Here is a 22,184-nt window from a genome sequence, read left to right as displayed (position 1 = left end):
CATCTATTGCTAAATTTGGAGAAATATGACTTAGCAGCTGAAGCATAGTTTTGTCTGAGAATAAACTACATTTATCTGTCTCAACCCAGGAGTTAAGAATTATTTTTCACTATGTATAAAGTTGAGATTCATATTCTTTTATATGTAAAGTTTTAGTATTATCCTTATTCTTCTTTTCCTGTACATACATTATTTCAAAGTAATACTCAGATGGCACCAGGACATCTAACAAGTAATATAGTAAAAAGAAAATTAAAAAAAAGTTAAATCTACACTGAATCCAGATTTCTCAACTGCATTTATTAAAAAAAAAACCAAAAACGAAAAAACAAACTTTAAGAAGATTAATATTGTAGTTTCTTAGGAATCTTTAAGAATTATATTTTAAAAATACTGCAATGAAAAAACACATGTCATAACCAAATGTATGATTTATTTTTGGAGAAAAATAATTAAAACTGAGGTTTTTCCAATTAAGGGGAGAAATAACAATATGAGATCATACCCTGGTTACATGTTAGTTATCACATTCTATACAATGTGGATGTGCTCAAGATGTATTTCATGATATTATGAATGAACATTTGAAATTTAAAAATCACAAACCGCTTGCCAATATTGTAAATTCATAAATGTTGAAATAAATACCTACAAGGAATTAAATTTTGAAAACTGAAGCCTTTGACAGTGTATAGATCATCCCAAATGTTACAAATAGCAGAGCAAATAAGTTGACATTACTGCTAGTTTCCACTTAATTTCTTCATAATATGGCTCTCTGGTGTTGCATTAGTGAAGATACTTCCTACAACCACATGGGTACCCCAGAGACTGTGGCGAATCACTTTACAGCAACCAAGATCATCAACAGAGAATCCTAAATGTCGATAGCGTTCATCTGTCTCAAAAAGAGTGTTGTTTGTATATGGTCCAAAAAACTGGAGGAAATAAAACAAGTCATATTTTCATTAGCTAGAAAGATAATGAAGTAATAATTTTTATGCAAATACGAACACGTATCTATATAAATACTCTGAATATTTAAAAAATCAAATAAGAAATAAAAAGGTCACATGGAACACCTAACTGTCCTAATACCTCCTCTCCCCTCAATACCTGTGCATTCTGGAAATGAGAAATGAATGATCTAGCAGACTGCATATTACCTAGAACCAAATGCATAATATTATATGACCTTTAGAGATGAAATAAGAATTAGGCAATCATCTATGGTTCACTTTTGTAATTTTTAAGATAAGAAAACTATCAGAGTAAGTTTTTCATTTCTAGTACTCACTAAATCTTGACTTTGAAAAGAAATAGTATATATTCCTATTTTAAGATTGAAAAAATTACTATTTGTAGTTAAAAGATATACACAGAATTTAAAATATGACCACAATAGTGGTTCAGTTATTTTCTTTAAAGTATAGCTTTACAAATGTTAATTTCCAAAAAGTTACTTTTCTAAATATTTCTTTACCATCCATATTCTTAATTCTAAAAATAAGTGTGTGTTTCTTCCTTAATGAAACTATTGGATACTAAGTTTTAACTAATGAACAGTAAACACACTAATTCAATGTAATTCAAACAATACCTATTAATGAGGATGGAAAATAAATTTTAAAATTATTTTTAATGAAAAAAATTTAAAGTGATGGAGAAGCTTAACTATGAGTGCCAGAGGTCCCTCAAAGTTGTGAATTCAACAGACTCTTGGTACCTATTGTGAATTCAACAGACTCTTGGTACCTATTTTTATACCTCTTTGCATAAAATTGTGAGGTTTTCGAAGTCTTAAATGGTCTACTTTTACCAAGGTTATAATTATAAACAATTTTATAATAAAAATAATTCCTACTTCAAATTATATAATGTGGCTTTCAAAATGTATTTAATTACTCACTGCCAAACCAGATGATGGGTCAATAAAGTCAGCCCAATAGCCTTCAGCTCGAAGGGCGTAGCAAATTTCTTTAGCACCGCTGATGAACTGCATAGAAAAAGGCACAAATAATATGCTCAAAGCAGCAGCACAGAGTGTTTTATTTCTCAATAAATTTTTAAGATAAATATTTTTTGCTTCAGATAGAGAATACAATAAGATTAATAAACAATTAAAACTAATGATAAATTAAGACTGTAAAGTCCTAAGATTATTTTCACCAGTCCAAAAGATTAATGGTTCATATAATATTTTCATTTCTTTTAAAAAGTCTAAATTGTATATTTTTTTCTTCTAAATTATTTCCTATTTTAGGAACTATTTCTAATCACTTCTGTGCTATTAACTCCCAAATTTGTCATGGATTATAACCTACAGTTGCTATTTTGTATCATTACAGAGGTATTAGAAATAAGGTAAGAAAGGGAAAACAAAATATTCATAATGAAAAGATATGGACCATTCATTAATTTGAATGAAAGTTGGTTAAAAACATGTATTTGTTTGTGTGTCCTTCAAAAACACATCTACCCACTCACATAGTCATGAAATATTTCTGAAAAGGCACATAAAAATAGTAAGATAAATGGATAGATTGGGTACAGGGCTGGACCACATACTTCCTTTTCACTATACACCTCTCTATCTTTTGTATTATGTATAAACATTACAGACCACGTGCATGTATTAAAATCTTGGTCTTACCATCCTAATCCCTACAATGTCTTTATTAGCTTTATCAGAAGTCTAAGCAGTGAAAAAGACTAGAAGCAAATATTAGAATCAGATTAGAATGTTAAAAAAAAAAAAAAAAGACAGACTATAAGTGTTTAAAGACAAGGGCACAGTTTCACTCACAGCTATAACAAAGTAACAGTTATCAAACTTGCCACTTGCTGAAAAATATAAAACTGACCAAAATATATGAGGCAACTGTTTTTAGACACTGAACAATAGGCAGACAAAACAGCAGCGGAGAAGGGAAACAAATAAGGTGATCCCCATATATGCTCCAGGCTTCTGTTGGGGGACACTCTCTTGTTGCAGGGCAAAGAAGTGGAGCCCAAGCAAAGTGATAGTGTCACTGAGCTGAGGGGGTAGAAAGCAAGAGTTCTGAACTGTTGAAGCATCTGGAATTTCTGGTGTAGGGTAATGGAGCAGAGGGAGATGCACAAATGGGCTTCCCATGTGGTCCGCGGAGCAATTTACCCTGGTTCAGTAGCCAAGGGTTGAGCTGCGCAGATACAAGGTGAGATTCCTCAAGGTCCAGCAGAGAGTGCCAGCTGCGGGGCTGAGAGCTGAATGGTGATATCAGGGGTCACGCACTACAGGGTAACGTGAATTTCTGGTCCACCTAGAGTGATGAGACCTCACTGAGCATCTCTGGCACTAACCTGAGATGCTCAGAAGTCCAAGCCTTGATAGCCCGAGGGCCAAACCTGGCTGGCTGCCTGTCTGTTTGTGTAAATACAGTTTTGCCGGAATGTAGCCATGCCTGTTCATTTATATATGGTCTGTGGTTGCTTTAACAATACATGGTAGAATTGAGTAGTTGAGAACCTATCACCTACAAAACCTAAAAATTTACCATCTGGCTCTTTACAGAAAAAGTTTGCTGATCCCTGCTATAGAGATATACAACTTTAACCTATTTTCTCCAAATACAGGCATATCTCATTTTTTTGGGCTTCACTTTATTGCACTTCGCAGGTAAGTTTTTTACAAATTGAAGGTTTGTGGCAACCCTGTGTCCAGAAAGCCTATTGGCAACATTTTTCCAATAGCATTTGCTCACGTCACGTGTCTGTTTGGCATTTCGGTAATTCTCTCAATATTTCAAACTTTTTCATCTATTATTATATTTGTTATGATGATCTGTAGTCTGTGATCTTTATTGATGTTTTACTACTATGACTCACTGAAGGTTCAGATGATGGTTAGCATTTTTTAGCAATAAAGTATTTTTAAATTACGGTATATACTTTTTTTTAGACATAATGCTTTTGCACACTTAGACTACAGTACAGTATAAACATAACTTTTATATGCACTGGGAAACCAAAAAATCTGTGTGACTCACTTTATTGCGATATTTGCTTTATTATGGTGGCCTGGAACCTAACCTGCAATACTTCCAAGGCATGCCTGTACTTTCTTGTAAACTAATGAAAAACATTTAGATAATACTGTACTCTATAGGTTATTTTCATACTTAATATTTACACTTACTGCTGTATTTCATTAATTCTCATAATTCTTAAAAATAGGAAAACTGAGTATGGTTTAGGAAAGTCATTAGAATTATGTATCAATTTAATAAAAGATGTACCATACACAAAAACTACAAGGTGAACAAAACGATGCATTTAAATGTTTGCAAAGGTTAACTAAAAGAATCCCAAATGATCACAAAAAGAACCAGTTTAAGTATTTTTCTTAAAGATTTCTGCTTGGGACTTGCCTGGCAGCGCAGTGGTTAAGAATCCGTCTGCTAGTACAGGGAACATGGGTTCGATCCCTGGTCTGGGAAGATCCCACATGTGGACCAACTAAGCCTGTGTGTCACAACTACTGAGCCTGCACTGGGAGCCCCCGAGCTACAACTACTGAAGCCAGCACACCTAGAGCCCGTGCTCTGCAACAAGAGAAGCCACCGCAGTGAGAAGCCTGCGCACCGCAACAAAGAGTAGCCCCCGCTCGCCACAACTAGGGAAAGCCCGTGTGCAGCAACGGGGACCCAACGTAGCCAAAAATAAATTAATTAATTAAAAAAAAAAAAGATTTCTGCTCATCAATAGCAAACACTGACATCTGCTGGTAAAAAACTGAAATAAAGTAAACCACAACATATAATATCTACTTGGACAGTAAGCTATGTGTGGTTCTAAAATAACCACTAACATGTCTAAAATAAAAAATGTTTTTTCATAAAAAAATAAAATAGCTTTAGTCATTATAAAGTTTAAAATGCACATGATAAAGCGTGTTGCCATTTCAAAGGCTGGAAATTTTTTTTTTTAATTTATTTTATTTTTTGGCTGCATTGGGTCTTTGTTGCTGACTTACATCTATACGGGAGTCAGTATCAAATGAGGCTCAGAATCTTGAATGGTTCAAAAAGTAGGACTTACTAATACAATGCACATATCAGAGCAAACTCTCTAGTGTCTAAATGGTAGTATACATTTACTAATCATTGTCAATATATAAATAGAAAATGTTTATTGAGTTATTATGTATTTAAATTTCACTTCTCCAAATTCAGATCTTTTAAAGATCAGAGAGAATGCCTTATGCCTCTCTGTAATTTCTTTGTTAGCTGGCATATATAACTTGCTCATGATTATTAATTACCACATGGAATTTATTAGTAAAGTTATATGTGGGACATTTAAGTATGAAGTCATTACCATAAAATACTCTATTGAGTATGTAAATAATATTTTTATAAATGAAGAGAACCATACATCCAACCCTAAAGAAAATATAAAATAATTCCAAATATTATCCTGTATGTAAATTACTAAAGAGAATTTTTTCAACTATAGTTAGCTAAGGTGTCCAAGTGAGCTAATCCCAACATGTCATACAGGCAAAGGAATATTCCTTTCTATCTTGTAGAGAAAGAAATTGATATAACTGAACATCAAGCTCTTAGATAAATAATTATATAATTTTTAAATATAAGACTTTAAGTTACTACTTCTCATTTCTCAGGTTGGTAAAAATGAAAAGTAATGCTAATATCCAGGGTAAAGGTGAGAGCATATATACTAGGACAGTCTTTTTGGCGGGCAAATTGGCAGTATCTTTCAAAACTTAAAATGAATATACCCTCCGATTTCCCTATTTAGGAATATGTAAGTATGTACAAAAAATATATGTACAAATATATTCACTGCCTGTAATAGCCTAAGTTTGATTTTCAACTTATAAATGACTAAAAATTTTTTTAAATAATTTAAAAAATTTACGGTTTGCCCATGCAATGTAATATTACACAGATTTTTACAAAGAATGAAATAAAATCTATGCGTAATGTTATGGAAAGGTGTCAAAACATATCTTCTAAGTTAAAAGCAAAGGATGGGAAAAAAATGTGGGTATATACATTATATTATTATTGTACTGTACACTGTTATTGTTTACCCCTTTAAGAAGGCTGAGGTATTTTCACTTTTTACTTGACATGCTTGAGAGAGAGAGAGAGAGAAAGAGACATGGAGGGGGAGAGAGGATCAGAGAGAAGGAGAGAGAGATGGGTATGAAGAGTTAATTTTACATTTTTGTTGTTTACTATATTCCCAAGTTTCCTAAAACATAAATTTAAAAAAAACTGAGGAAGTACTGGACAGAATCTAAGTTTTTCAAAGACACTAAAAAAAAAAATTGTGGTATTTTTATTCTCAGAAAACATGTAAGTTTTTTAGTACTGGAATACATTAGCAGAGAATTAGTAAAGGCTAGAAAAAATAGCCATCATTTTAAAACACTGGTTCATTGGTATTTAAATAAGATCATAAAATTAAATTGTCAGCAGCTGAAAGAATTACCTTTTCTAAGAGCATTTCTCTTTCAGTTTCTACCTCCTCACTCCAAACAGTCATATCATTCTTAGTTTTCTGTGTTACAGTCAGAATCATTAGTTTGTTGGTGGCTACTTCTGGAAACAGTGATTCAAAATCTGTAAGTGAAATAAGAATAAAACTCCAGAAAAAAATAAATTTTTTAAAAAAAGAAACAGTTCATAAAATACTTTAGAAAAATGATGATTAAGTTAAATTATTATGGTACCAAGTTAGGTTTATAAATGCATATTAGTTTTGAAAAGGATGAAATGCATTTAGTTTTGGTTTACTTCTGCTCTTTTTGGATGAACGAAAATATATTGCCAACAATTCTGAAGAGTAAGTTGGGTTACATGTTCTTGGTCTTGTAATTTAAAAAAAAGTTTATTATTAAGATTTTTCTCAGTAGCACTAATGTATTAGCTCATGGAAATTATGGCTGTAATAATCACCCAGGAGTGGGATGACTTTAGGAAAAGATTTAGGAAAAAAGTTATTAAAAATTCTACTATTCCTATCTAATGGCAGCATGAGGTCAGATGTCAGGGGACACTTGAAAGCCTTATCTTGGCCAGGCAATCATCATTTCCAGCTAGACATATTAAAATACTAAGTTATAAAGCATTACGATTCCTATGGAGTACATTATTCAACACATTAAAAAATTAGTGACATTATCTAACACACACTAGTGTAAATATGAATAAAGCACAACATACCTCTTCGCAGCAATTCCGGACATGTTTGGATTGCACACTCTACTTTGGCACTTTCAAAGTAAGTTTCCGCACTGTTAATTTCTTGCTCAACAGGTACATCATTACCCTAAGGCGGAATAAGAAATATAAGTAAACAAAATCTGGAGTTCAAATAAAATATCTTGCCTGTTATAAACCTGTTTTCCCTAGAAAGTTTTTTCAGTAATCCTAACCTAGCTGGTGATGGGGTAATAGGCAGTGTTTTCTTACATACTCAAACTTTTCTCTATGATGAATGTAATATTTGAAAATTTAAAAAAAATGTTGAATTAAAAAAAGGAACATATAAATACCCTGATATTCTAAGACTTAATATGAATAGACGTTGGCTAAAAAACTAAAATGCGCCATGATTGTGTCTTACAATGTTACCTCTTCTGATATTCTGTTATATCTAATTATCCTTCCTTTTGTTGTATAATCTGTAAAATGAGGATAAGAACACTAACTTACAAAGCAACATGATTAAACATATAGCTTCTCCAACAGGAAGTGCTTAGAGGCTTTTATTCAACAGAAATTTACAGGGTGCCTATTATACACTAGACATTATAAACAGGAACAGGCACTACAATGGTAAAAAATCCAGTCTTCACTCTTAGGTATATAAGAGTTAGTAGAAGAAAAATGCATGAACAAATAAATGCAATCCATATCAGAAATGCTATATAGTTATAACGGAAGTCTTCTGGAGGTATAGATGGGGAAGAAACTTGCTTTGCTGGCAGAAATCAGGAAAAGGTTGAAATCACGTTTGAGTTACATATTAATTAACATGTGTGTCTGACAGATAAAGAATAGACAGACTATAGGTTAAGAATTCAGGAGGAAAAAAACAGTCCAGCAAGAGATAATAACGTGCAAAGGCATACAATGGTCAAAGGGAATGGTGTAATTTTAAAAAAATGAAAATATGCTGTGATTGGAGAACAGAAGGAGTAGGAAGTAGTGGGAAGTAAGGTGAGAAAGATAAGGGATCAAAATTGTGGAAAGCCATTTATGCCACATTATGAAATTTTGAAAAAGCAATGAGGAATATCAACATGCGATATAAAAAGCTAATGACAGTATTACTGTAGAGGATGTATGGCAACGAGGAAGAGCAGGTGACAGACCAGTAACAGCCAACAATTACTGATCACTTAGTGTAATAAGTATTTTACATACATTTTCACATTTAATCCTCATAGCAACTTTGTAGGCCAGGGATTATGATTATCCTCATTTTACATATAAAGAAACAGAGGCTCAGAAAGGTGAAGTAACTTTCTCAAGGTCACAAAATTAAGTAAATGGCTGAGTTAATCTCTGAATACAGATTTATCCTATCTCCACAGTCCATCATACTATAATGCCTATAAAAATTGAGGTAAGATAAGGAGGCGCTGAACTTTGGCAGTATTAGTGAGAATTGAAGGTACACAAATTATTTAAGAGCTACTTTCAGAGATAGAAGCAATGTAATTCTGTCACTATTTACAGGGGTATGATAAAAAGAGGAGTCAAGGTTGGCACTATAATTTTTATTTTTGGGACAGTGGGAGGATGACTAAGTCACTTATACTACTGACAACATGGGAATAAGGACAAGTTTTGAGAGAAAAAGGACTAATTCAGTACTAGACGTGTAAAATCTTGGGACTTCTGAGACATCCAGATAAAGATGTTTGTCAGGCAGATAGTAATATAGAACCAGAAATGTCAGAAACAGAAATAAGAAGCTAGGAAATATGAATACACAGCCTGTGGAGAAAGCCAAGGACTTAAGTGACCGGGGAGCAAGTCAAATGAGAAAATGAAGATCAGAGACATTTGGGAAATATCATGTAACTGGTAGACAGAGGAGGAGTCAAAAAGACTGAGAAGGAATATCTGAGATAAAAAGTCAGGGGAGGTCAACTGTGTCCCAGTGTTAGGTTATCTGATATCACCCATAATTTGAGGGGTTGCTGCTTTTAATAATATGGCTTTGATCAAAATCTCAACCTGAAGCTATATAGAAATATGAAAAATGATAAGGATCGGGGTTTGAAAGAAACTCTGAAATGCATGTAACTTTCCATTTGAGTGAGCAATGAGCAATACTAGTTTTAAAATGCATTTAAAAATTCATATGCGATACCAGTTTAAAAAACTCATTAAAAAAAACCCTCAGGAATTGTTTTTACAAAAGCTATTTAAAAATCCTCCTCTTCAGTCTACTGTATCCAGAGTTTCAGAGATCTCAAAATTTTCTTTTTAAATGGCTAGAGGAATATAAAACTAGTCGGAATTTGGTCCATATATAAATTACAATTACCATTAATAAAAGTGAAAAACAGGGAATATAAATTTCCAGTTATAGAATTAAGTTATTTATATTTGAAATAAACATTTAGTAAAAAAATATATTTTTGAAGAATTATTTAATTACCTAAAAGAGACTGCAATGTAGTTAGGTGAAAAAAATTATATAGCAAACGCTATGTACAGGACAATGCCAAGCTTTTAAAAGCTATATATGTTGTTTCTGTTTATACTGGACTTAAATAGATTTTTTTTTTACTTTTTCAATGAAAGTAATATGTTCAGTTATCAGAAATTAATATAGCATTAATAATTAGAAAAACAGAATGACCTTAACAACTTACCTGAAATTCATTCACATATTGTGCCATAACAAACTCATGTCTTTCGCTCGATAAAGGTTCTGCTAGAACATCAGGTAAAGTTTTATGAACCTGGCTTTTCTTCTGTGATGTGGTCCCATTGAGGTGACAATCAAAACCTATGTTCCCAGGAAGCTGGAATCTCTGATCCTGAGGTCCAAATGGTCCCATAGTTTCATCGGGCCAAACTGTTCGAGAGCCTAAAGAGGAATGACAAAATGAATCATTTTCTCCTTACTAGTTAAGTACATTGGTAGACTGAAAGAATGTTCTTCTTCCAATTAGGTATTTTTTTTTAGCTAACCAATAGTTGTTTAAAGTTTGCTTTCCTGTGTAAATATAAATTAGTTTGTTTCATGTTATTCCAAAAGACTAATCAAAGCAACCAGCTGTCAGCTCATAGGTAATTCCATTACTAGGGAAAGAATTCAATAAAGTACTGTAAATGTAATTCTTTTTTTTTTTTGGCCATGCTGTGCGGCTTGTGGGATCTCAGTTCTCTGACAAGGGACTGAACCTGGGCCATGGCAGTGAAAGCCCGGAATCCTAACCACTAGGATTACCAGGGAACTCCCACACTATGTAATTCTTGACAGTCATTAAAAAGAATATGGTAAATCTTTACTGATAGTGAACGAAGTCCAGTACATATTACATTAAAAGAAAAAGCTAAGTCAAAGAACAGCATATATGACATTTATTTTTCATCCTTATATTTGTGTTTTTAAATACAGTAAAAAAAAAACATCTGTAAGGAAAGACATCAGACTTAATGGTGGCTACCCTTGGGGAGGGGCATTCAACTGCTGTTACCTGGTGGCACAAAACATTAATGGACTGGAAAAAAATCTTGTACGAACCAATGTGACATAATGCCCTGTTTACCAGCTACATGAGTTAATATGGATTTAATACTTACAGAAGAATAGACCACATTTTTATTCCTGTAAAACTTAAAAAAATCCTGACATGTGAAAAATTCAAAAAGATCCAGAAAAGAATAAATTAGAAAATCAAATGAAGAAATACTCAGAGTAGGAATTTTGTTTAGAGAAAGGAAGGGACAACTGCTGCAGACTTTAGCTGGCAATAAAAATATTTATAAATTTATAAAACTTATAAAAAATTTATAAAAAAATTTATAAAAAAAAATTTATAAACTCTGCCAGAACTGAGTGACTAAAAACGACCATGTCAATATGGCTGCCCCCATATCGCTCTTCCATACCTATGACAGACATCACCCATCAACTGCAGAATATTTCCCTGCTGAACACAGACACTGTCACATGATTCTCAACCTAAACACTCTAGCCCAGTATGTCTCAAACTTTTAATTATTTAAGAATCATCTAAGATCTTCTCAAAATGCAGATTCTGATTTACTAGGTCTGCAGTGGGGCTAAAAATTCTTCGTTTCTAAACAGTCCCAGATGATGCTGATGCTATGCCATGCTATGCTATGCTGGTCTGCAGATCACACTGAGTAACAAGGCTCTCGACAGCCACTAATGATTGACTGGAGTCAGTTCACAAACTTAAACTTACCAGCTATTTTGAAGAACATGGGTTCTACAGATTATTCAGATCTGTTTCTTTAAATAAATATCCCATATTAACAGTGAATTTGAGCATATTTTCAAATGTTTACCAGTCATTTAGGTTTTCTCCTACAGAAATAGCCTGTTCAAATCCATTTTTGAAATTTGTTTGGTTTTCTACTGGGTTTTCTTTCTCCTATTGATCTACAAAAATTCTTTATATAGTTGTCCCTAGTTATTCACAGGGGACTGCTCCCTGGACCCCCACAGATATCAAAATCTGCATATGCTCAAGTCCCTTATATAAAAGAGCATATCTCTACTGACCTTTGAACAACTGAGGGGTTAGCTGCTCAAACCCTGCATGCAGTCAAAAATCTGAGTATAATTTATAGGCAGTTCTCTGTATAGTCGGTTCCACATCCTCAGATTCAATGAACCGAGAATTGTACCGTACTTATTTAGTTTTGAAAAAAATCTGCGTATAAAGTGGACCTGAGCAGCTCAAAACCATGTTGTCCAAGAGTCAACTGCACGCACATATACTGTAACCTTTGTACATCACATCCTCCTGTATACTTTAAATCATCTCTAGATTACCTATAATATCAAAAACAATGTAAATGATATGGTGTGTGGCAAATTAAAGTTTTGCTTTTTGGAACTTTCTGGAATTTTTTTCCTCAAATATTTTTAATCCTTGGTTGGTTGAATGTGAGGATGAAGAACCCATGGATAAGGAGGGTTGGCTGTATATTCACAATGCAAACCCTTTACATATTCTGAGTGACAAATCTTTCATTTATGATAGATGTATATTTAGCCTTCAGATTATGAAAATTGAGGAGTAATCAGAGATGGAGTTAGAAAACTGGACCAAGAAAACCAGGGGAGGCTTTGCATGCCCAAGTGAACTTGTATTACACTGTAAGTAATGTGTTGCATGAAAAAGGATTCCATGGGCAATTCCTTTAGAATACATCAGGTAAAGTTTCTAAGAGCGCTCCCTGAATATTTTAGTGTGTATTATAAACCTCTACGATAGGACTATGGTATAAAGCATTTCTCCAAGTTAACTAATCACAGAGCTTAAAAAAATTTTTTTTTCATCCTTGAACAATGATTCATAGCTTGGGAATAGTTTAGGAACTGCTACTGAAAGCAGTGGGAGATAATCGAGGCTTATGAAGGAAGTGACATGATTTAAAGTATTTTAGAATGATTGATAGTGGTGCACAAGATGGATAAGAAAAAGCAGACTTTGATTTAATAAACACTCAAAGTGACAGCTACATTTAAGAAATTCAGCAAAGAATCAAGAAGTAGTAACATAGTTTAATAGGATCAAAAGAAGATTTGTTTCAGGGAGGACTGTGTGCTCAAAGATCATTAGAAAAACACTAAAGTTCAAGAAAATAAGTTTTAGAAACCAATATTCAATCTTCTTTTAAAAAATATTGTAACTTTCTGGTATAAATATTTAGGCAAGAGCTCTGATTTTATTTTCAGTGGGATAAACTCAACTTTAGAAAATCAGTAAAACCTCAAGAAGAAATACAGTAAGTCCCCTACACATGCATGAGTTCCATTCCGAGAGTGTGTTCATAAGTCCAATAAAGTTAGCCTAGGTACTCAGCTAACATAATCGGCTAGCATATAGTACTGTACTGTAATAGGTTTATAATACTTTTTACACAAGTAATACATAGAAAACAAACACAAAAAATAAAGACCTTTAAATCTTACAGTAGAGTACCTTGAAAAGTACAGTAGTCCAGTACAACAGCTGGTGTACAGGGCTGGCATTGGGTGAACAGGCAAGAAGAGTTACTGACTGGAGGAGGGAGAGGAGGTGGGAGATGACAGAGCGGAAGGATCATCAGCAAGGAGATGGAGGGCAAACTGCAATTTCACTGATGCCTGACGTGGATGGCACAGGCTCTGCTTCCTTGCTGGACTCAATTCTATCTACCCTCTTGAAAAAACAATCCAGTGATGTCTGGGTAGTAGGTCTTTTTTTCTCATCATAGATGACATGGTAGCAGTGGATCGCATTCTGAATGGCTGCTGCAACCTCTGTGTACTGTTCTACATTTTGGTCCTGTGCCTCAAAAACTAACAGTGCCTCCTCAAATAAAGAAAAACCCCTTGCATCATGAATCTCTTCGGTTCTTCAGTTACTTCTTCTTCCTCTTGTCTCTTTTCGTCCTCTCTTGCCCTCCAACTCCATCAGGTCTTCATTAGTAAGCTCCTCATGGTGCACAGCAAGGATTTCAATGAAGTTGTCCTCTTGCAGATCTAGCTCCAGCTTCTCGCTGAGGGTCACTAAGTTGCTGAAGACCTCTTTGGACTCCTCATCCACCTTTCAAATCCACGAAAATTGTGAACAAACTGCAGGCAAAGGTTCTTCCAAACCCCATTCATGGGTACGGCCGTAACCTCATGCCAAGCAAAGTCAATGTTTTTTATGGCCTCGTGGATGTTACAGTCCTTCCAAATTGTCACAAGGTTGTTCCTGATTCGTCACTTGCCTTTACTGCCTGATGAAAACTGTGACGTAAATAATATTTCTTGAAAGTTGCTATAACTCCCTGGTTCATAGGTTGGATGAGAGATGTAGTATTCGGTGGCAGATGCACTACTTTGATGTTGGGATGAAAGTCGTCCATGAATGGGGGGTGGCCCAGAGCACTGCTGAGCAGCAAAAGAATGTAGAATGGGATGTCCTTCTCCAAGCAATACTTCTCTACCTCTGGGATAAAGTGGTGGAAAGACCAGTCCTGGAAAATGGCCTGTGTGACCCAGGTTTTGGGGTTACTCTCCCACACAACAGGAAGAGAGCCCTTGGCTATGTTTTTAAGGGCTCCTGGGTTCCCTGAGTGATAAACTAAGAGAGCCTTCAGCTTCATATCGCTGGAAAGCAGCATTGCCACCGAACAACAGAGGTAGCCTATCCTTTGCTGCTTTACAGCCTAGCATCAACTTTTCCCCCTTACTGATGTAACTTTTCCTCTGGCATCCTCTTCCAGTACAGTCCTGTCTCATCCACATCAAAAACCTGCTCAGGTGAATACGCACCTTCATCAATAATTTCTCGAAGCATTTCAGGAAATTCCCGGTCAGCTACCATATCTGCACTTGCTGCCTTGACACTTACTTTTACATTGTGAAGGTTGGCTCTAGCCTTGAACCGATGAAACCAGCCATGGTTGGCATTAAAAGATGTGCCCTCTGATTCTTTGCCGTGTTTCAAGTCTTCATAAAGGCTTTTAGCTTTCTCTTGAATCAGCATTAAGCTGAGTGGGACTTGACGCTGATGCTGACCCTGCACCCACATACTAAGAAGTTTCTCCAACTCCTTCATCACTTTTCCACGCTTCTTCGATATTATTGTCAACATCGGCACAGCAGACTTCATGTGTTCCATGACCTTGTCCTTGTTCTTTAGAATCATGCTGATGGTTGAACGATGCATGTTATAAGAATGAGCAACGTCTACCTTCTTTTCGCCTCATTCCACTCTCTCAATTATTTTCACTTTTGTTTCCATTGTTATTGCTTGGCGCTTCTTAGCAATACCAGCTATACGCTGCTTTTACACTTGCTTCCGGACATCCTGGGCTTGAAATAAAGATACTGTACTACTGTACTCTATACAGTACCATAAAGTACACAAAAGCACAACCACTTGTAGAGAATGCACACACGTGACAATGTACACCAGACATGTGAACTAACTTGCGTGACTGGTCACGCGAACTCGTGTTCACATCTCTGAAAGTTCACAACTTGAAGGTTTGTATGTAGGGGACTTACTGTATTACAGGAAACACAACTCAGAAGGTTATGAAACAATTATAAGTAAAGCAATAATAACTTTTACATACAGATATCTGGAGGTGCAGTGGCCACATGAGACTCATCAGAACCTGAAGATCCTGCAGTTGAAAAGGCTCTGGGATTGACAACCCTTTTAACTAAAGAGCAAAATCCTGGGAGATAGGAAACCAGTCTGGCTCTGTTACAGAGCACCTAAGAAGGACACAAAAATTAAAATTATTCTGGATATAAATGCTATACTAACACAGACAATCTCTGGCAAATCCTCACATTGCAATGTATCTTTTAAAACCAATGTTTATTCTACTATTATTGAGCAGCTACCATAGGATAAGCATCATGTACATTTATAATTTTAGAAGTAAATACAAATATTAAAAAAACAAGTAATAAGTTACTTTGGGTAAAAATATATGGCTTTCCCAAGGCCAGAATTAAGAGTGCCATACAGAAAGAATGGGAACCTCTAAAAGTTGCCCTATTTAGTGATGACACTAAAAAGGTAACACAACTGATAAGATTCTATTCTCAAAATAAAGAACTTTCAAAACCTCTCCTAGAAACAAAACCTATTTACTTTCTAACTCTTCTCTTCTTTTACTGCTGTAAATTATACTAATTATCTACCATACCATCTTTCCTCTTTCTTTAATGGCAATGTCCACTTTCCTCCGTTTTAGCACACAACTTTGTGATACATTTTCTGCTCTTATGTTCATTCCCTAGACTCTGAGGTCAGTTACAATGGATGAATGTGTAAACATCTTTCACGTATAAACTTTCATCAAAATACTTAAGTCAGAATAATCTAATGCAGGGGTTGGCAAACTATAGCTGAATATAGCCTTCTGTCTGTTTTGGTGAATAAAGTTTTATTGCCATACCCATTTATGTATGGTCTGTGGCTGCTTTCATGTCATAATGGCAGAGTTAAGTAGCTTCACAGAGACTCTACGGCCTACAAAGCCTAAAATATTTGCTATCTGGCTCTTTATATTAAAAAAAGAAATCGCTGACTCTTAGATTAGTGGAAAACATGTAAGAACAAATACTATATCATCTGTGAAATGCTATCAAAAGATCTGAATAATTAAGAGACCCTTGAGGACATAGGCAAAAAGTTTCATGGAGGATATACTTAGTTGTGAAGAAATAGAAATTTGCTGGGGAAAGGGCATTTCAATGAGTGACTATCAGGAACAAAGGGATGGAGTCATAAAGGATGTACTCAGAAGAGTGACAAGTTCACTGAAGGTGGATATAAGGTAGTGCAGTAAAAAACAAGCTTGAAAGTTAACTTGTGGGCAACTTTAAAAGGCTTTATACTTGACACAGACAGGAAAGGGCCTGTTATATCAAGATAATAAATCAGAATTTTAACCTGTAGGCAGGGAGGAAAAGAGTAAACTGATAAAAATAAAGGATGTTTTAAGGAATGTACCACTAAGGGCAGTGTAGAGAATGGAGTGGGATTAGAGAGCTGGTATGAAAAATAGTTACCAGGATGTTGAAATAGTCTAGATACTGTAGAATCACTCTTTTTCCCTTTCACATAGTATTCTGAAATCCAGCCCTGTGTCCCTTCTGACTTTCTCATCCTAAGTACAAGAATACATCCTAACTGGTCGTTCTACTTCTCTGACATAATTTCTTACTCATTTTATCCCTCCTTCTCTTACTCCACTCTTTAGTCACATAAAAATATCTACCCAAGTCTTCCCATATTTCTCTGCCTTCTTTATTCTGCCACAAGATTTCTTCTGCTAAAACGTCCTTTTCCCTCTCCTCCTAGGCCTGGCAAATTCCAACTCTTTCTACAAGATCTGGATAGACAGAACCTCCTTTATATGTCTTCAAAATGCAAGACCTGTCTCCAGAGCATTCTGCCCACCTGAAAATTTAAGCATCTTCCCTTGGGTGTGCACCCAACCTGCTCAGAGACAAAAATGGTAATTCTCAGTGGTACAAGAAATTTGAATTGTATATCAACATTGAGCAATTGTGATATTTCACACAAAAGATCCAGACTTTCAGCTGTTCTTACAAACTCCAAAGATCTGGCAATGCTGGATTCACATTCCCAAATGACATTAGTTGGCAACACATCACTGTAGCTAAGGAAAGGCTGCTCCCTTTATATCAGAAATGAGTATTTCAGTTTGTACAAGTCCCCACCAAGGCTTCTTAATTGACCTGTTCAGCCTCTGAAGCATAGACATACCTGACCCATGCTATGTATGCAAACTAAATTGTTGAAGACATACATATCTATCTTCATGTTTCATTAGTAACATCCATTCAGCACTTAAAATGCACATAAACGAACACAAATTTTTAAACATATATTTGAATATTGTTTTATGTAAACTTCTAACAATAAAAGTATCCTTCAAAATACCTACTGGATTAATTTATTCATTCAAATCAAAATAAAGCCAGGTCAAATATTAGCATACTACTCTAACTGGTATCTTTCCTTTGAGAGTAGCACATGCTCCTTTTACAACATTCCCTTCCTATGATTATGGCTAGGTATAAATTCACCTTAACACACGGGATACACTAGTGGTCTACTTTTACGACTTGGCCTTATAGTCTTACCATTAGGCTATTACTTAATATATCATATTTGACTACAGGAATACTCTCCTGGCTAACTGTTGCCATATTAGTCTTCCTAACACACAGCTCTAATTAAATCACCAAAATTTAAAGAATAAAGTCCAAATTACTGGGTTTGGCATTCAAGACTCTCTATTACATGATTCCAAATCCACAATCCAACCTTCTCACTTATCTCTTTCACACATTTTACATTCAGGAAGACAGAACTGACTTCCTGATTTTTGAAAGGGGGGGGTGTCTTTGAATATACCTCCTGCTCTGCCCAACCAAACCTCAGATTATCTAATCCCACCCATCTTTCAAACCTCAAATGCTTCTCTGATTAAGTGAACACAAACCCCTACTTTTCCCTCTCCACAAAGCTCTGAATCTGCACTGTACCTTTGTGTAGGTTTTAAAATTAGTTTCAACTCTTATTGTAATTGTTTTAAAATATGTCTTGTGTTCCCTATGGCAGGATGCGTTTGAGTAATCGCTGTACTGTTACAGTGAATAAATCTCTATGGCCTGTGAGAATAATATCTCTTGCGCCCATTTTGTAGTATTTGGAAGGTGACTTCCTATACTGAAACTGCTACAAAACCTTCAGTTTACCTAACCAAAGAAACAGAAAACGGCTTAAAAATAATTCTAAATATTTACTGAAATAATGTCTTTTAAAACTACTGAAAAGGTGCTGGCACTGAATTTATTTCTAAAAACGAATTTATAGAAATAAATAGACGTGTATTGAGAAATATGTTGCGTTCAAACTACCCGCAAAGCATATCAACCTAATTCACACCCCTTGCTTCCCTTGCCATTTCCGGTACACTAATCACGAGAAACATTATGCCATCAATGCCATTATCATTAAACCCGTCCTTCCTAACGAGTTCCCAAACTATTTTATTACTATACTGCTTCTTAAGAGGCTAATTTACTCACATTGGCCATTTCTGGCGGGAAGGGCAGGCGAAAAATATCTTCCCTTTTGTAAAGTTATTCCTGGGAAAGGACAAAACAAACAGGCCGGTGACGGATTAAGCTCTAACAACAGATCACTGGGGTAACGTCCACCACCGCCTATTGTGTGTCCCTCCACCGAGACAGGACCAAAGTCCAAGCTCTCCCCGAACCCCAAAATTCGCCCCCCGCCCCCACAGGGCACAGCTCGCTGCCCACAGGAGGGCGTGAGGCGCTCAGCCCGCCCGGTTCGAGTCCGCGAATGGGACTCGACTCCGACTAGATTGGGGTGGCCAATGAGGAGCTCCACCGGGATGGAGTCCTGAGGCTCGAAGTAGATATTTTAACACCGGTCAGGGCTGCCCGACGACAGAAGCAAAGGTGCCAGCAGAGATGAAGGATGAGCAAGCGAAAAGGATCCTAAAGACAGAGTGCCAGGACGACTGGCGACAGCGATAGGGACCCTGTGGGAATAGAGGAAACACCGGGAGCTGCAGCCCGAAGATGGGCGAATTTGGATAGGGCTAACGCAGGCGGAAACCATACGTACCAGTCTACGCCGCCGCCTCCAAGTGTTGGAGACCCGGACTCTTCCCGTCTTCAAAATGGCGGCGCGACAGCAGAGCGGGTAGCGCCGAAGCTGGCAGTGCCCAGACTGAAGGAGTTGCTCCTGAGCACATCGATGAGAAGGATCGTCGAGCCGATGATGCGCACGCGCACAGGAGGCCCACGTAGAGCCGCCCTTCCATTGGATAGTCCCCCGCCGCGACGTGGGCGGAGATAAAGTGACGCGCGGATGACCTGGGAGCCTGGAGGCTTGAGCTCTGGAGCTGGGTTTAGGCAGCCGTTTAATTTCGTGCATTAACTCACTGAACTGAGGTATTTGAAAACCTCCTCTCTCCCTAAGACTTTCTTATTGCCTCCAAGAGGTAAAGTTTTCTGTTCATTGTGTGTGGTTTTTTTTATTTTTCAAGAAATCACTGTTTTTGAGAATAGGGCACTTAACGTTTTTCTTTATGTACCAGGCCTTTAAAATAGGCGCAATAAATACATATCCCCTTATTTATAAAGAGTATATAGGGCTTCCCTGGTGGCGCAGTGGTTGCGAGCCTGCCTGCCGATGCAGGGAACACGGGTTCGTGACCCGGTCCGGGAGGATCCCACATGCCGCGGAGCGGCTGGGCCCGTGAGCCATGGCCGCTGAGCCTGCGCGTCCGGAGCACAGGCTCCGCAACGGGAGAGGCCGCAACAGTGAGAGGCCCGCGTAATGCAAAAAAAAAAAAAAAATGTAAAGAGTATATAATTTTCATTTGTCAGTTACGTTTAAAGACAATTAACTGAAGTTCATACTGATATATTTAGTTGGGTCATGTTGGGCAATTAGTGTCTTTATTTTAGTTTCCTCCCTTCTAAAATGGGAATAAATGGATAAAGAAGATGTGGCACATGTATACAAAGGAATATTACTCAGCCATAAGAAGAAACGAAATAGAGTTGTTTGTAGTGAGGTGGATGGACCTGGAGTCTGTCATACAGAGTGAAGTAAGTCAGAAAGAGAAAAACAAATACTGTATGCTAACACATATATATGGAATCTAAAAAAAAAATGGTTCTGATGAACCTAGGAGCAGGACAGGAATAAAGACACAGACATAGAGAATGGACTTGAGGACACGGGGAGGGGGAAGGGGAAGCAGGGACGAAGTGAGAGAGTAGCATTGACATATATACACTACCAAATGTAAAATAGATAGCTAGTGGGAAGCAGCCGTATAGCACAGGGAGATCAGCTAGGTGCTTTGTGACCACCTAGAGGGGTGGGATAGGGACAGTGGGAGGGAGACGCAAGAGGGAGGGGATATGGGGATATATGTATACATATAGCTGATTCACTTTGTCATACAGCAGACACTAATACAGCATTGTAAAGCAATTATACTCCAATAAAGATGTTAAAAAATAATAAAACGGGAATAATAATAGTGGCCAACTCATAGTTTGTGAAGATTAAATCAGTTGATATGTAGCTAACACATATAGCACCACACGTGCGCACGCACAGCTCATGGCTTGGGAGTCACAGAGGCTTCTGAGTGTTGAAGTTACTTACAATTTGTTATTTCTTCATGACTCATAATTTCTCCTTCAAAGCGGCTTACTTGTCTAGGTTATATAACAAGATTACTGTTTGAATGATGATCCTAAGCTTTTTGAGCCTGGGAGCCATATGTTATACATCTTTGCCAGGATAGAAAATCATCTGTCAGGTAGAGGTAGGAGATAAGAGGAGTCAGTGATAGGCAGAATGGCAGGAGGCTGTCAGGAGTAACTTCATAGCGGAGGTGATGCTTGATCAGTGTTTTGAAAGATGAGTAGTTGTTTGCCTGAATGCCAAGAAAAGGCATTACAGGGGTGAGGGCGTTTCAGTCAAAGGAAGCAGTTGGGACAGAGATACAGAATCCAAAACGCTATGGGCAGTTGGGGAGATCCCCAAATAGTCAAGGGATTCAGTTGGAAGTAGACAGGGGCCAAATCATAGTCAGCCTGCAGTGCAGTACTAAGGTGGATGTAACCCTGGAAGCAACGAGAAGCAACTGGGCAGATTTAAGCAGTCATGGCATTATCAGATTTGTGTCATGGGAAGATTCTTGGGTTTCAGTATAGAGGATAGGTTGGAAGGATGTGGAATTGGAACCACTGGATCAAGTGGTTAGGGGACTATTGCTGTGTCCATGAGAAAGAACATGCGAGCCTGAATTAAGGGCAGGGGGGGAGTTGAGGAATTGATACTGCATAGCTATCCATTGGTTGCAGATGAGGAAAAGGACGAGTTGAAGATAACTCCTAAATTTTTGACTTAGAATACTTGGTGAATGGAGTTGCTTTTTCTGAGATTTGGAATCCAGTAATACTAATTTGTGGAATGTACGCTATGTGATGGCACCTGTATAGGGATTTTCCCATTATTTATTTTAATTCTCATAACAATCCAGAAACTGGATGTATTATTATCCTCATGTTAATATGAAGAAATTAAAGCACATAGCTTATGTATATTTATGAAGCTTCCAGGGCTGGATTTAAATCTATGTCTGTTAGGTTTAAGAATAGTGTTTTCTTTCCCATAGGTGTTGTCTCCTAGGAGTAAAACAGGTTTTAGGGGAAAGATAATGAATTTGATTTGGGATGTTTGAATTTTAAGATGCCTGAGGGGCATTTGAAAGCAGGCCTGTTGCTCAGGAAAGTGATTTATGCTGGAGACAGAGATTTGAGGTCATTGACATATGAGTAACAGTTAAAGCCATAGGAAC

General features: G+C 36.6%; 1 protein-coding gene across 1 annotated transcript; it reads right to left on the bottom strand.

The window, feature by feature from the left end:
* Positions 1-413: 413 nt before the first annotated feature.
* MMADHC (metabolism of cobalamin associated D) lies at positions 414-19,519 on the bottom strand. Its single transcript, XM_019923145.3, has 8 exons — positions 19,424-19,519; positions 18,856-18,915; positions 15,351-15,495; positions 9,905-10,122; positions 7,236-7,341; positions 6,502-6,632; positions 1,910-1,996; positions 414-938 (listed from the first exon to the last, which is right to left on the bottom strand). The coding sequence occupies exons 2-8, from the start codon at positions 18,862-18,864 to the stop codon at positions 744-746; spliced, it is 891 nt and encodes a 296-aa protein (XP_019778704.1). The 5' UTR covers positions 18,865-18,915; positions 19,424-19,519; the 3' UTR covers positions 414-743.
* Between the last annotated feature and the right edge of the window lie 2,665 nt (positions 19,520-22,184).

This window comes from Tursiops truncatus, chromosome 7 (genome assembly GCF_011762595.2).
Source record: "Tursiops truncatus isolate mTurTru1 chromosome 7, mTurTru1.mat.Y, whole genome shotgun sequence".
NCBI classification, from domain to species: domain Eukaryota; kingdom Metazoa; phylum Chordata; class Mammalia; order Artiodactyla; family Delphinidae; genus Tursiops; species Tursiops truncatus.
This window is presented reverse-complemented; position numbering and strand designations above follow the sequence as displayed.